Here is a 14897-nt window from a genome sequence, read left to right as displayed (position 1 = left end):
TGAGCATAAGCCTTAATGTCAGCCAGATCGTTGGTCAGAAATAATACCTTACGCTCAGGTCTCACATCATGCCCAAACCATCGACAGGCTCCCAGTATCGGCAGAGCACCAGATTAGATCCACCGATACAGATTCCCTTTCCTCCAGTCGGAACTTTCTCCTATTTTTTGGTATCTTGGGAGCTGCCTTCTTCCATGCCTTTATATCTTCTTAATGAGGTCTACTCCCCCTTCACACGGACTTGGGCACTTTGCTATTCGCGAACAACTTTCGTCGCTCTTTTCACCCACTTAGAAGTGGAGCCTTTTCGCTTTTGATTAGTTCGCTCAACTGCTCCGAAACCTTTGTCCTAATCCCATTTTTCAAGGGACGTCCACTGCGCAACCTGACTTATTTTCCACAAAACGATTTCACGCTTTTTTTATCCTGTCTTGTCCCGGGAACGAACAGACCATCTATTCGGCCCATTCGAAAATGTCGTTACCCATCCTAATAACACTGGATCCAGCGTTAGTAATTAGTTTGCTGTTGATTTTCAGTCCATTCTTTCCAGATTGAATGCGGAGAGATTATCAAACATCGTTAAGGTTTTCCTTTAATTTCACCACTAGCAGTATATCGCCAGCAAACTTCAGATAATTTAACTATTGTCGCCTAATTTTGATCCCCTACCTCTCCCAGACCAAGTGGTTACGATAGATTTAAGCAAACAATTTTCTTTAATTTGGAAATGCTAGATAAAAATCAATTCCGTACCCCTTCGTTTTCAAACCAGCTGATTTTGGACCTAGAAGTGACAGACAGTTAGGAAACTGAACCTATAACCTATCTGCCCTATTGGGTGGGTTATCACAAATATGAGATAGACTCTTATATTTGACATTCCCCCGAAAAAAAAGGTTCAAAAAAGGTCGTCATTTAATTGAGTACCCAAAAGCCAGGGTTTCCCATTTTTAAAACGCACACAATACTTGAAGTTCGTCTTCCAGACTTTTCTAAAAGGTATTAGGGAAGGATGATCCTTTCTAGAAGACGGCTGCTTTTAATGCCCATTCAATTGTGGCGTCAAAATTTGGCCGTTTTACTCTTTAGTTCATTTAAGAGGGATGAGTTGTCTCTGCCTTGGACGAAACCATTAGCCTCTACTTCCAAGAGGAGAAGAGGAATTCCCAAAATAATGACCCTTAATATGATGCCTCACCAAATCAGTTGTACCCAATGGCGTCAGCACGTATCTAAACAACTTTATAATTTGGTGACTGGAAAAACGGTCTCCACAAAAATAATAGGAATCATATAATCTTAAATCATGCGAATAGAAAAGATCATTCACGTACCTGGGGTTTCTACTGACAGCTTTTGTTCAACTTTAACTCCAAATGTATAAGACGGCGTATGATCCAGCACAACCTGCTCAGGTTTATATGCGCCGGGTGCTAAAATTTACAATACAAAACCTCAAAAAAATAAAATTCTTGACAAAATTAAATTTTTACCTGGAGTTTCGCTTGGTTTTTCATGATTCACTCTGTGTCCAAAGCTATATGCTGGAGTATGATCTAGGTTTACCTTTTCTGGTTGATAAGCACAAGGAGCTGGCGTTTCGTTTGGCTTTTCATGGTTCACACGGTGACCAAAACTATAGGCAGGAGTATGATCAAGGTTGACCTTTTCTGGTTGATAAGCTCCAGGGGCGGGAGTTTCACTTGGTTTTTCATGGTTCACTCGATGTCCAAAACTATATGCTGGTGTATGATCAAGATTAACCTTTTCTGGTTGGTATGCTCCAGGGGCTGGCGTTTCACTTGGCTTTTCATGATTGACCTTATGTCCGAAACTATAGGCTGGAGTGTGGTCAAGATTTACCTTTTCCGGTTGGTATGCTCCTGGAGCTGGTGTTTCACTGGGTTTCTCATGGTTCACTCGGTGTCCAAAACTATAGGCTGGTGTGTGATCAAGATTCACCTTTTCCGGTTGGTATGCTCCGGGAGCTGGTGTTTCACTGGGTTTTTCATGGTTCACTCGGTGTCCAAAACTATAGGCTGGTGTATGATCAAGATTAACTTTTTCTGGTTGATATGCTCCAGGGGCTGGTGTTTCACTTGGTTTCTCGTGATTGACCCGATGCCCAAAACTATAAGCTGGATTGTGGTCAAGATTAACTTTTTCTGGTTGATATGCACCAGGGGCTGGTGTATCACTTGGTTTTTCATGGTTCACTCGGTGTCCAAAACTATAGGCGGGCGTGTGATCAAGATTAACTTTTTCTGGTTGATATGCACCCGGTGCTGGGGTTTCACTTGGTTTCTCGTGATTCACCCGATGCCCAAAACTGTAGGCTGGATTGTGGTCAAGATTAACCTTTTCTGGTTGATATGCGCCAGGGGCTGGTGTATCACTTGGTTTTTCATGGTTGACTCGATGACCAAAACTGTACGCTGGTGGTTTATCCAAATTTACCTTTTCAGGTTGATATGCTCCAGGAGCGGGAGTGTCACTCGGCTTTTCGTGGTTAACGCGATGTCCAAAGCTGTAGGCTGGATTATGATCAAGATTCACTTTTTCTGGTTGGTATGCTCCAGGAGCTGGTGTATCGCTTGGCTTTTCATGGTTGACTCGATGTCCAAAACTATATGCTGGAGGTTTATCTAGATTCACCTTTTCAGGTTGGTAAGCCCCGGGTGCTGGTGTGTCACTCGGCTTCTCATGGTTAACCCGATGTCCAAAGCTGTATGCTGGATTGTGGTCGAGATTCACTTTTTCTGGTTGGTATGCCCCAGGAGCTGGTGTCTCACTTGGCTTCTCATGATTCACGCGATGTCCAAAACTATATGCTGGAGGTTTATCCAAATTCACCTTTTCAGGCTGATAAGCTCCAGGAGCTGGAGTCTCACTGGGTTTGTCATGGTTAACCCGATGACCAAAGCTATAAGCTGGATTATGATCAAGGTTAACCTTTTCTGGTTGATATGCACCAGGGGCTGGGGTGTCACTCGGTTTCTCATGGTTAACCCGATGACCAAAGCTGTATGCTGGAGGTTTATCTAAATTCACCTTCTCGGGTTGATATGCTCCGGGCGCCGGAGTTTCACTAGGTTTTTCGTGATTAACCCGGTGTCCGAAGCTATAAGCCGGGTTATGATCGAGATTAACTTTTTCTGGTTGATATGCACCTGGAGCTGGAGTATCACTTGGTTTTTCATGATTAACCCGGTGACCAAAACTGTACGCTGGAGGCTTGTCTAGGTTCACTTTTTCAGGTTGATAAGCTCCAGGAGCGGGCGTTTCGCTGGGCTTGTCATGATTAACTCGGTGTCCAAAACTATAAGATGGATTGTGATCAAGGTTGACCTTTTCTGGCTGGTAAGCACCAGGCGCTGGTGTATCACTTGGTTTCTCATGATTCACACGATGACCAAAACTGTACGCTGGTGGTTTATCCAAATTTACCTTTTCCGGCTGATAAGCTCCAGGGGCGGGTGTTTCGCTCGGCTTCTCATGATTCACGCGATGTCCAAAACTGAATGCTGGTGGCTTATCGAGATTGGTCTTTTCCGGTTGATAAGCACCAGGAGCTGGAGTTTCACTTGGCTTTTCGTGGTTAACTCTATGACCAAAACTGTATGCTGGAGGTTTATCAAGATTAACCTTTTCGACCTGATATGCTCCAGGAGCAGGAGTATCACTGGCCTTTACTTGATTAACCTTAGTTCCGAAGCTGTACGCTGGAGGTTTATCTAAATTGACTTTTTCAGGTTGATAAGCTCCAGGAGCAGGTGTTTCACTTGGCTTTTCGTGGTTCACCCTATGTCCAAAACTAAATGCCGGTGGCTTATCTAGATTAACTTTCTCAGGTCGATATGCCCCAGGAGCTGGAGTATCACTTGATTTCACATGATTCACTTTGGTTCCAAAACTATATGCAGGAGGCTTGTCAAGATTGACTTTCTCTGGCTGATAAGCCCCCGGGGCTGGTGTTTCACTTAGTTTTTCATGTGTGACTCGATGTCCGAAGCTATATGCTGGAGGTTTATCTAAGTTCACCTTTTCTGGCTGATATGCACCAGGTGCTGGTGTTTCGCTAACCTTTGTGTGTATTACTCTGCAGCCAAAACTGTAAGCTGGAGGTTTGTCAAAGTTTACTTTTTCTGGCTTATATGCTCCTGGTGCAGGTGTATCGTTGACTTTTTGGTGTACTGTCTTGACGCCAAAACTGTAAGCAGGACTTTTGTCCAGAGTTGACTTTTCTGGTTTGTATGCTCCAGGCGCTAAGGAGAGATAATTGTATTTTAGTGGAATGAAAAAGGAATGACTAAATTGTTGAACTGGGAGAAGTGATCTCTCTTTGACAAACAAAAATATTTCGAATGCTAAGAAATAAAGTCCTTCTGAGAAATGGTACTTAGATTATCATCCCAATAGAATTGAATGGTAATGATATTCATGAAATATTTATAATTATTGATATTTTTGAATGAAATATTTTCTATTGGTGAACCCAGGATAACTTCTCTCAGTCATATAAAGAGCAAACAAGAGCATATAGTGTGATTATAGATAAAAAGTTCTTTGGTGACTCAATTTTATAATTGGAGCTAAAATTAACTGAATAGAACACTGAATTACAGACAGATTATCTGACAAAAAAGGAGTCGTTTCTTCGAAATCTATTATTTTCTGCTACAGAGCACAAAGGACACCTCTGAGGTCTCCACATCGAGACAGTTAGATTTACATCAATTTAAAAAAATAAGGCAGATACTCTTGATTTGCTCTTCATAAAAGACCTTCACATATCTTACCAGGCGTATCCACCACCTTTTCACGCTTAACCTTAACCCCAAAGCTGTAAGCAGGCGTACGATCTAGATTACTTTTTTCAGGGTTATAAGCTCCGGGTGCTAATATTATATATTAAATGCGATGTACCACATGTTGAACAGAGAAGCAATTTACAAAGATGCAGACTTAAGTAAATTTACAATGAAATAATATCTTTCAATCTCAGTACAATACCTGGCGTTTCACTTTTCGATTCCTTGATAGTTCTCAGACCAAAACTGTACTTCGGCGTAGTATCTAATTTTACCTTCTCAGGAGCGTATGCTCCAGGAGCTTTTTATTGAACAAAGAAAAAACACAGCAATTGAAATCATGCATTACTTCTACGACGAATCTTGACTGAATGAATCCTGACTGTATCTTACCTGGTGTATCATTGACCTTCTTACGATTAACCTTAACCCCGAAGGAATAAGCAGGTGTTCGATCTAAAGCGACCTTTTCTGGTTGATAGGCTCCCGGAGCTTCAGTTATAAGCAAATAGAAGAACTTAGTGAAACCATGCACATGATTTTGCAGCGGAGAATAGAGAGCCGGAAGAAACTATACTTACCCGGAGTATCCTCAATCTTGATATGTGTATCTCTGAATCCTAGCGTATATTTCTCTGTTTTGATATGTTTTGTTTTTACAGTACATTTTCCATTTTGAACTAGAAGTGCATATAAAAAAAGCAAACCACCAACAAATAAGCAGAAAATCAAAGAAATATAAATTGTGCAATGAGATATGTATACAATGAAACGAGATGACTGAAAGTATCTTTTAAACGAAACCAAAAACAGATGAAAAGGAAATATTGCTTTTTGCAAGATCCTGTGAAAAGACATGTCTCCAGTTTTCAACCGAACCAAACAACAACGCAAGCGTGATATAAAAAGTAGATAAAATAAAAACTCAATCCCAAAAAGCCAATTCAAAAAATCCACACAAAAAAAAAGTCCTTTTTGGCCTCAACAACACCCAAGTATCCTCCTTTCACCCGCATCTTAGACTCTAAGTTAATTACCTGGTGTTTTACTATCGAATACAATTTTAGTTCGAATGCCAAACGAATATTTCGGAGGATTACTACCAAAACTATTCACCCTTTCAGGGTAGTATGCACCTGGAGCTATAAACAATTTTCACCTGATCAATTTTACTCTGTTCAGATATTGGATTTTTATCTTAAGATCCTAATGATGATTGCTTTCGATAGGCAGATGATCAAAATAACCAAATCAAATGGCTGGAAAAGGCACAGATATACATTCATACAAATGATGTGAAGTAGTCATGCAGGTGAGCCTGAATAAATAATTAAAGGTTGATAAATGATAGTGAGACGTGAAGGCGCTTTGCTGATGTGATTGAGTGTCCGCTTTTGGGTCGTAAGCTTAAATGAATAATGAAAATGCGAGCATTCCTGAACTAAGGAATTATTCCAAAAAAGGTTTTCCCAAGGTTTCATGAAAAAACTGAAATGCATATGTCACTATTATAAATGAATCTTTAGATACTATTTGGGAGGAATCATTCAGGACAACATAAGTCAAGCATGACGCCAAAAGGCAATAATAATAACCAAAACATGTTAAACTGAAAGATGGCCAAGATATAGTAGGAGTTTACTAATCTGTTGACAGTTTTTAAACCTCACAATATCGGAACATAAAACAAATAAGGCAAATATAGTTCAATCATCTTTTAATAAAGTACACTTGGCTAAATAAAATTAAACAACTGGTCTTTACTGAAAACAAAACGATCCGCATATTGCTTGAAGCTAATACAGCACAGAACTGCTAAGGCTACGAGGAATAGATACGATGACCTTTAAATACAAAAACCACCAGCAACAACACGGGATAAAAAAATGATTTGTTAATAAACCAAAACATGAAGGTTAAACTGAGGAGGATTGGTTTCCAGCTTTCACGCTAGTGAGAAGCTGAAGTCTGATAAAATGTGACCTCCTACATTCTTGGTTTCCCCAGGAAATAAGATTTCATGGGAACATTTTCCCCCATCTGAGGTGTGCATGGTAAATGCATCGTACCCTAAGGTTAAAACCTATAGACGATAAAAACCCTATGAAGAGCTCTAAACGATAAAACTCAGCAGAAAATGCAAAACACCCCAAACGGTTTAACTTCGACACCGGGTACCGACCACTCTCTTTGGAAAGCTTGTAAGAGTATGGAAAGATTGAGCAGCGCTACAGCCCGTTTTTTCATCGGTTTCCCAACTGGTCTCCCCTGATGGATCCTTAATGGCAACGTAACTCTGGTGTTATCAGTTAAAACCCTCTGAACCCACGGAATTCAACGGGTAAAACGAAAGTTTCTAATATCAAATTGCTCTAGTAAACGGAGTCGAAAATCAAAATTACTCTAAAGAAATTATTCAAGCTCCGCCATGAAGGACAGGCTACCCATTGTGAAACATAGTCTTCAAAAAACGGGCGATTCTAAATCCATGTTCATTGAATTCTAGAAAGGTCTCTCACACAAAATCAACCATGAGAAGGACGCAATACTCCAAGTTTGTATTCAAAGCAGTATTACTGATCCTTGATTTTCTCATTCAGAATATCCGTATATACATCAAAGTTCTTCACCAGAATTCGGAAAGTACTAATTGAGACCTTTCATTCGATACCCCACATGACTTTATTCGATGAAAAAAATTATTACATCCCCCTTTTACATGGGGGGAGCCGCTCTTTAAACTCCACCTAAATTTATGCCGCTGTATGCGTGGGATTTCATAGTTCCCATTTGTCCACTAAATTTTGTTGGGATCGGTTAAGTCATTTTGGAGAAAAGTGCGTGTGACAGACAGACAGACTAACAGGCAGAGAGTAAATTGACTTTAATCAGGCTTTCTTTTACACAAAAGCTTAAAAACGGATGGCTGGGACTAAAAAGTAAATACAGCGACCTTTAAAATGCCAGACCAATAATACAGGATAAAACAGAAATGCTTTAATGCTCAATAAGACCCGTGCGATTTTCCAATTTCCGAGATGATTTTCCAACTTCCGAGATGAACGTCCAAGTCCATAATAAACCTAGTCCCCTTGCGTTCATTTGCTATCAAGAGTCTTCCACTTGCACTATTTCTGCGAGTAGCGCTGACAAACCCTTTTAAAAGATATTTCTGAAAGTCTTGAAATCACTGACGTCCGACTCTCGTCTGCTCCATTCTCCTTGAGTGACAAAAACTGCCGTCTAAAAATCACCAAATGCGACGCGGGAGACAAAAGACATCCTTTTTATATCACGTTTTTAGGGACGCACGAAGGCGGCCTTCATTAGCCCTTTAAAGCCTTGCCTGGGAGAGTTATAAAACCATACACTTCTTCCCTGAATCACCTGACTATTGCACCCTCATAGAATTTGGAATCACGTCTCTCAAAGAGCCTTTAGAGCACTCACCAAGCTATTTCCAATGTTAGAATTATTCAGTTCATAGATTTCCCCAGCGACTAACGCGGCTAACAACCATACACAGAAAAAACTGGTTACCAAGCCAAAACAGTAGCGTATTTTCTCATGGAACGTGCACTCCCTGTACAAAGATGGAGCTGCCAAGCAGCTAGCCGATACCCTGTCCCAACATAGGACTGATATAACAGCATTTCAGGAGATGCTTTAGACAGGGACCGGTTTCCTGGTGAAGAGCCGCTACACCATATATTATAGCGGCCATCCAGAAAACCATGTGCTCAATTAACAGTGTGACATGAAATGGTTATTGGAAGTACTTAGTTTGCGCGAAAAGCGGTCTAGAAACATACGAGGGTCACTTCAGACGGGACTACTTTCAACCAAATTGGCCACGTGCTGATTGAACGCCGCCACCTCTTAGCCATGATGATCCCCTCTGACAATCAAATGAGAGTTAACTCTGAAACCATCCACAACACAGCCCACCCCAACACCTAGGGGAATAGATGCCGCAATAACCACAGTCAACAAAGGTCCTGGAGATGAAGCATGAACAAATGATCTTGACAGTCACCTGAATAACGTTATTATAAACATGGCCACAAAGATACTTGGCCCCAGCCGCAAAAAGAGTCGGAAAAGTCGAACAAGCCGACGATGAATGTAAGCTAGCAATGGAACGGAAGAATCCTGCATACCGAGTGTTGCACTCTCAAAGGACGCGGGCACGCGCAGGAACTCATCACGGCCTCCGTTGAGCCGAGAAGCGACTTCACAGATGGGAAAAGGAAGCCTGGGAGAACCAACAAGTCTGCGAACTCGAAAAATACAGGGAGCAACCGCACCAGGCGCGCAAATTTTACCAATAAGTCAGCAAGATAAAGCCTTATACACCTCGATGCCCATCCTGCGAGACAAAGAGGGAAATCCGATTTCCGACAGAATGGGTATATTGAAGCGATGGGTTGAGTACTTTGATGAACTACTGAACAACCTGAACATCGGCTAGTTGGAGGTCCAGCCAACTGAAGACGACGGACAAATACTGCCACCATCAAGTGTAGAAGGAACAGTCCGTGCAATCCATCGGCTTAAAAATCATAAGTCGCTAGGCCGGCCCCGTACTCTCACAACATAATTGGCCCATACCAAAAATATTTCACTCCAGGCAAATGAGCAGCAGATTATATTTTCTCTGTGCGACAAGCGATGGGAAAATTGTTGGGATATGGACACCAGTTGCACCATCTTTTCATCGACTTTAAAACCGCCTATGACAGCGTAGCCAGGGTAAAACTGTACACGGCCATGAGAGAATTCGGTATCCCGACGAAATTGAAAAGACTGACTATCCTGACCCTGACCAATGTGCGAGGTCAGATAAAAGCACCAGGATCACTCTCAAGACCATTCGACATCAACAACAGTCTATGACAAAGGGATGCCCTATCATGCGTCCTCTTTAATCTGGCCCTGGAGAGAGTGATCCGTGATACTGAGGTAAATGCAAGAGGTACGATCCTCTTTAAGTCCACCTAACTATTGGCCTATACTGACGATATCGACATCATGGGAAGAACGACCCGAGACGTACAAACTGCTTTTATCCAGATCGAGTAGGCGAGATCTTAGGCTGCACATCAATGAAGGCAAAACGAAATATATGGTGGCAACGTCAGCACCGAAAACCAACCAACCAACAATATCAAACCGCACTGGTCAAACGGGAAGAATAAAGAAAGGAGACTACAACTTTGAGACCGTTGATAGTTTCTCCTATCTAGGGTCGAAAATCACAACCGACAACAGCTACGATGATAAAATCTGCGCACGGTTGTTGTCAACCAACACAGCCTATTTCAGCTTACAAAAACTGTTCCACAAGAAACGTCTCACCATAGGGTCAACGCTCTTTTTGTACAAGATTATTATCTTGCCAGTCCTCATGTATTCCTCGGAGACTGGGGTTCTTAACAAGAAAAACTGCGAACTTTTCGCCGCGTTCAAGAGAAGAATCCTAAGAAGAATTTTTCGCCCCTACATGAAGATGGACGACCCGTAGCCTACATAACGACAAAATCTATGGGCGATACCATGACCGTCCGGTTGTGGATAAAATCCAGCTCAATAGGTTACGGTGGGCGGGTCACTTAACCCGTATGGATGAGGATGATCCAGCCCGGAAAGTCTATAAGGGCAATATCTATAGTAGAAAAAGAAGACGAGGCAGACCCTGTCTGAGATGGAGCGATGGCGTAGCTCAGGACGCCAGAGAGCTTCAAGGGATATCGAAATGGTGGACCTCAGCGCAAAACCGGGATGTCTGGAGTTCTTTATTAAGGCAGACCTAGACAGGATACCGGTTGTTGCGCCGTTGATGCATACAACGAGATCCTGGAAGGTGTCTACATTCGTCTTTGCATACGGTCTGGAGCGAATTTAGTGTGTCCCACTAAAAGAAAGTTTAACAAAAATTTTCTGAATGTATTTCATGTGAACGCGCCATGCTAGGTACTATATGAATTCATTGTTCTTGTTCTGCCCTACAGTATTGTCACAAAACAAGCCTAATTCGTTGACTGGAGGCACCTTCAGTAAAAAGTCATGTAACATGATAATAACAGCATTTTTGTACCTTCGTTATTAACTTCAAACAGTTACCCCTTTCGGCCTCCTTTGAAATATGACGAAGCAACAGCCAGCGGGGATGCAGGGTAGTACACGTTTTCAGCAAAATAAAAGGATAAAATCATCAGTGAACCTTTGAGTGCATTCTTGGCACGTGTAATCTCATCTTGGTAGAATTTCCGTTACACTTCGACTCGATTCAAATGATGGAAATACTCGTCTAGTGTGGCTTTTTTGGTCGCGTCCAGTGTATTTCGGAGGCATGCCTACGCCAGCTGTATTTTGCTGACAAACATTACATAAATAATCAGTTGGCTTGACGGTTTCCAAATTGTCCTCTTGGCACGCTTCCATATACTTACGTTGGATATCTGCCTTAAAGAAGGCTGACGGCAATTTCATGACACAAAAATTTTTACTATGTATGACGACCACCCAACTTTAAAGGCGTTTTTCTCAGAAAGTACTTTTTAGACATGAGGTCCCTTTCTTTCCAGCCGGTCACATATATATACAAAAAAAGGGGTTTATTTCAGTAGATACCATATTGTAGGTAGTGCCACATCTTGCTTCACTCGATGGGAGGGAATATAATAGTGTTGAACAGCAAAAAAGAAAGAATCTTGTTTCATACTCAACTGAGAGAGATCCATACTATCCAAAACATGTCCTATTATGCAGTAGGGCCCCAAAGAACCCTTCGCTATGCCTATAAAAAGAAATTCCGGCAAAACCTAAAAGGTGTCCTACAAAAAACCTTAAGAAGTTTATCTTGAAGATTCCAAAGAGTGTCTTCCGTATATTCTAAAGAAAATCCTATATTATATCTATACCTCCTATAGATTGTGTCTCAGCCGCCTTGCCGCTACCAACTGAAAATGATTTACGCTTCAAACGAAAAGATGTCGCTTTAACAGGCGTTTCTTACCACATGCCGTAGCAAAAATTGTTTCTAACGATCTCCACACAACTGCAACTTTACTCCATCCTATTTTTCTAAATACTACTTGAAGTACTCCAAAAATCATTCCAGTAATATATTCTATGCAACACAGGCCCCAGGGTCCAAAAACCGAGTGAGAGCTGGCACACATAGGCCGAAGGCCTGGCCAATCCTCGTCCCCACGTACGATCATTGTGGGCCGGACTAGTGAGCTTAGCTCTCCCTGTTAGCCTGCCTGGACATCGCCGGATAACTTAAACCTACAACAGCAACAACAAATATATACTATAAATTATTTAGGGATGTTTTTATTGCATCGCTACTTCAGCACTAATAAGCGACGTGGCCACTTTCGGTTTTGGGTAACCTTCTGTCTACATAGGACAATCTATTGTTTTTCCATTGTTCCACAAATTCAATGATTTCAGTCTATTTTCCTGCTAAAGCGTTCCTTGGATCTTTTACAAAAAAATTCAGTTTGAATGCAGTTTCCACTTCATAAAAAAATCTACCCTTTGGGTCAAACATATCTCGGGATGCTTTCGAGGAAGCTACAGAATTATTTCAAGGGGATAAAATTAAACTCTACTACAGCCAAAATAAAAACCAATTCTACTAGCTTTCTTCTGCGAATATTGAAAACTACTGCGTTAAAATTTTCTCAAAACAACTACGATTAAAGTGAAAATCATATCAATTTTCAATACCTGCTCATTATCAATCCCAATTTCAGCCAGTTATCAAACAATTCTCTAATCTTCTCATCTCTGCAACGCGAATTCTTCAGGCAAAATATCTTTTAAAGGCGCAATTTCATAATGGATGATAAGTCTTGATGATATGTAAATGATTGTGTTTCCTTCATGAATGAATCGTGTTTCTAAATTACCTGGAGTGGTACTGGTCTTATCGGTTTGAGTTTTCAAACCAAACGTGTACTTAGGTGATGTTCCCACCACCATCTTTCCGGCACGGTTTACATCATATTCGCCTGGTGCGGGGGTTGAAAATTTTTGCTTTTCTTTTGGACGACTTTGTAGGGACATTGCCGGAGGGTTATCACGACCTTTAGCTCCTAATCCGGTAATATTATACTCAGCTGGTCCAGGGCCGATGGAATCGTCTTTAGCTCGATGACGTGATCCAAAACTGAAAGCTGGAGAAGCTTGTTTTTTTGAATCCGGAACTTTTGTACCTGGAAGTGAATGAAATATAAATTAATAGATACATAATATATAGGAGCAAACTTTGAGATGAATTGAAAACAAATTGAGAGGTAAATTTCCCAAGGATTCCGAGTAAAAATTAATTAACTTCAATAATTGAAGAAAATAATTTCTTGCAATGAATGGAAGTTGAAAAGCGAAGGTGGAATAAAAGCCCCGCTTATTACCCATTCAGACTCTGGCCAATACTATTTAAGGGGGTCATCCCGTGTGAAGGCCGTTTTTTTCGCCTTTTTTAAAAAATGTTTGTGAAGAACTGGATAAAGATATATGTACCATAGATTTACTAATATCTTGAGCGTGCACAGTAATTTTTCTGGCCCGATCGAAATACAGAGCAATTTATACACCCATCTCCAAAAAATGTGTTTTTCTGCTGCCACGTTGGAGGGCGCTACGATCATCTTAAAGAAAAAAAGTAAACGGCATTTAAACGTCAAGACTTAACTATAGTCTGCAAGCTAGGATGATTAAAAAATATTAAAAGCTAAATTTTTGGCGTCGCGTTAAACTTTTTTTTAAGGCTTCTTTATCCTAGTTTGCGGACCGCAGAAATATGTTTTGAATAAGTCGTGAAGATTTCAAAGAATTTGGTTGGATAGATTTTGGGCTATGGTGGCAGCCGATTTTCAATATACAATTTTGAGAAAAACGCATTTATAAAGTGGAATGTAATTTTTGGCCATAAAATCTTATCTGATCGTTAATCTGCTATAGCAGCGATCAAGGCACTTATGTCCAACCAGGTGAACTCTAAACTGGTATGGGAATGCCTTAAGAGACTGAATACACTCGGCTCGTCCAACAAGGTCGGGATACTTTGGGTTGCGGGCCATGCTGGGTTGGAAGACAACGAGGCAAGAAGGGAGCAGGGACGCCTTTATACGGGCCAGAACCCTTCTGTGGAATCGGAAACGGGGTCATGGCTATGAATCTAAGAAATGAAAAGGAACGGTTGAGGGAATTATACTGGGATAGAGCAGTCCAGGGTGCTTATTGGGGAATACGAACCCATGCACACAAAGGATTGCCTAAACCTCACCAAAAAGAACCTCCGAATCAAAGTGGGAATTCTCACTGGTCATTGTGGGCTGAACTAGCACCTGGGGAAGCTAGGGATATCTACGGACACTGCCTGCAGGTTTTGTGAGGAGGAGGACGAAACCTCTATACACGTCCTGGGACAGTGTCCGGAACTTGTGCAAAGTAGGTCGAGGCATCTGGGAGAACACTTAATATCAGATACAAAGCTGAAAGATCTGGAAGTAGGGAACATACTAAAGTTCCTAACGCTTATAAGCCTGCTTGAGATACTGTGATCAATAGGTACACTATAACCTATAAAAGGCGCACAATAGTTCTTCAAGGACGCGGTGCGACTTTCCCTTAACTGGGGGTCATCCCGGTGTCAGGTTGGAGGAATCGATTATTTTTTTTTGCATAAATTGTATCTATATATAGTGGAAAATATGTGGGCAAAGGATTTTCCGATATTCCGAGTCGTTCAGAAATTAAAAACAGGTAAGGAGTTTGCAGCCGCGGCTAGAGTAGTCGATAAGAAAGAGCATCGAATCTTTTTTCGAACCCAGGTATAAATATAAAAAGATGGAAAACCAATCAATTGTCTAAACTGGAATAAAAAGGATAATCCAGTCTAGAGTGAACACTGAAAGGATTGCAAGCTATACTCAGTTATATTTTGTTGTAACTATTGTGCTGTTTGTGTCTTCAGTGATTTTTTTAAATGGATCGTACGAAGGGAGATCGTTTTAACGTTCAACGTGATGCTCGCACTAAAAAACGAGTATTCCATGGGAATCGATA

The 14897-nt window shown here is 41.2% G+C and overlaps 1 protein-coding gene across 7 annotated transcripts in view; it reads right to left on the bottom strand.

Annotated features, from left to right (window-relative positions):
- LOC119652350 (adhesive plaque matrix protein) overlaps window positions 1-14897 on the bottom strand; it is a 71720-nt gene that overhangs the window by 6346 nt on the left and 50477 nt on the right. For 3 of the 7 annotated variants that reach the window (XM_038056686.1, XM_038056526.1, XM_038056452.1), the window contains 8 exons: window positions 12737-13042; window positions 5852-5956; window positions 5396-5494; window positions 5208-5306; window positions 5017-5115; window positions 4803-4901; window positions 1497-4268; window positions 1338-1436 (listed from right to left, as the gene is read on the bottom strand). In XM_038056686.1, the coding sequence (XP_037912614.1) occupies window positions 1338-1436; window positions 1497-4268; window positions 4803-4901; window positions 5017-5115; window positions 5208-5306; window positions 5396-5494; window positions 5852-5956; window positions 12737-12893 (3529 nt within the window). In that variant the 5' untranslated portion in view covers window positions 12894-13042. The remainder of the gene's footprint in view (window positions 1-1337; window positions 1437-1496; window positions 4269-4802; window positions 4902-5016; window positions 5116-5207; window positions 5307-5395; window positions 5495-5851; window positions 5957-12736; window positions 13043-14897) is intronic. The other 4 variants (XM_038056609.1, XM_038056763.1, XM_038056839.1 and 1 more) reach the window with 4 other exon arrangements.

This window comes from Hermetia illucens, chromosome 1 (genome assembly GCF_905115235.1).
Source record: "Hermetia illucens chromosome 1, iHerIll2.2.curated.20191125, whole genome shotgun sequence".
Classification (NCBI taxonomy): Eukaryota; Metazoa; Arthropoda; class Insecta; order Diptera; family Stratiomyidae; genus Hermetia; species Hermetia illucens.
This window is presented reverse-complemented; position numbering and strand designations above follow the sequence as displayed.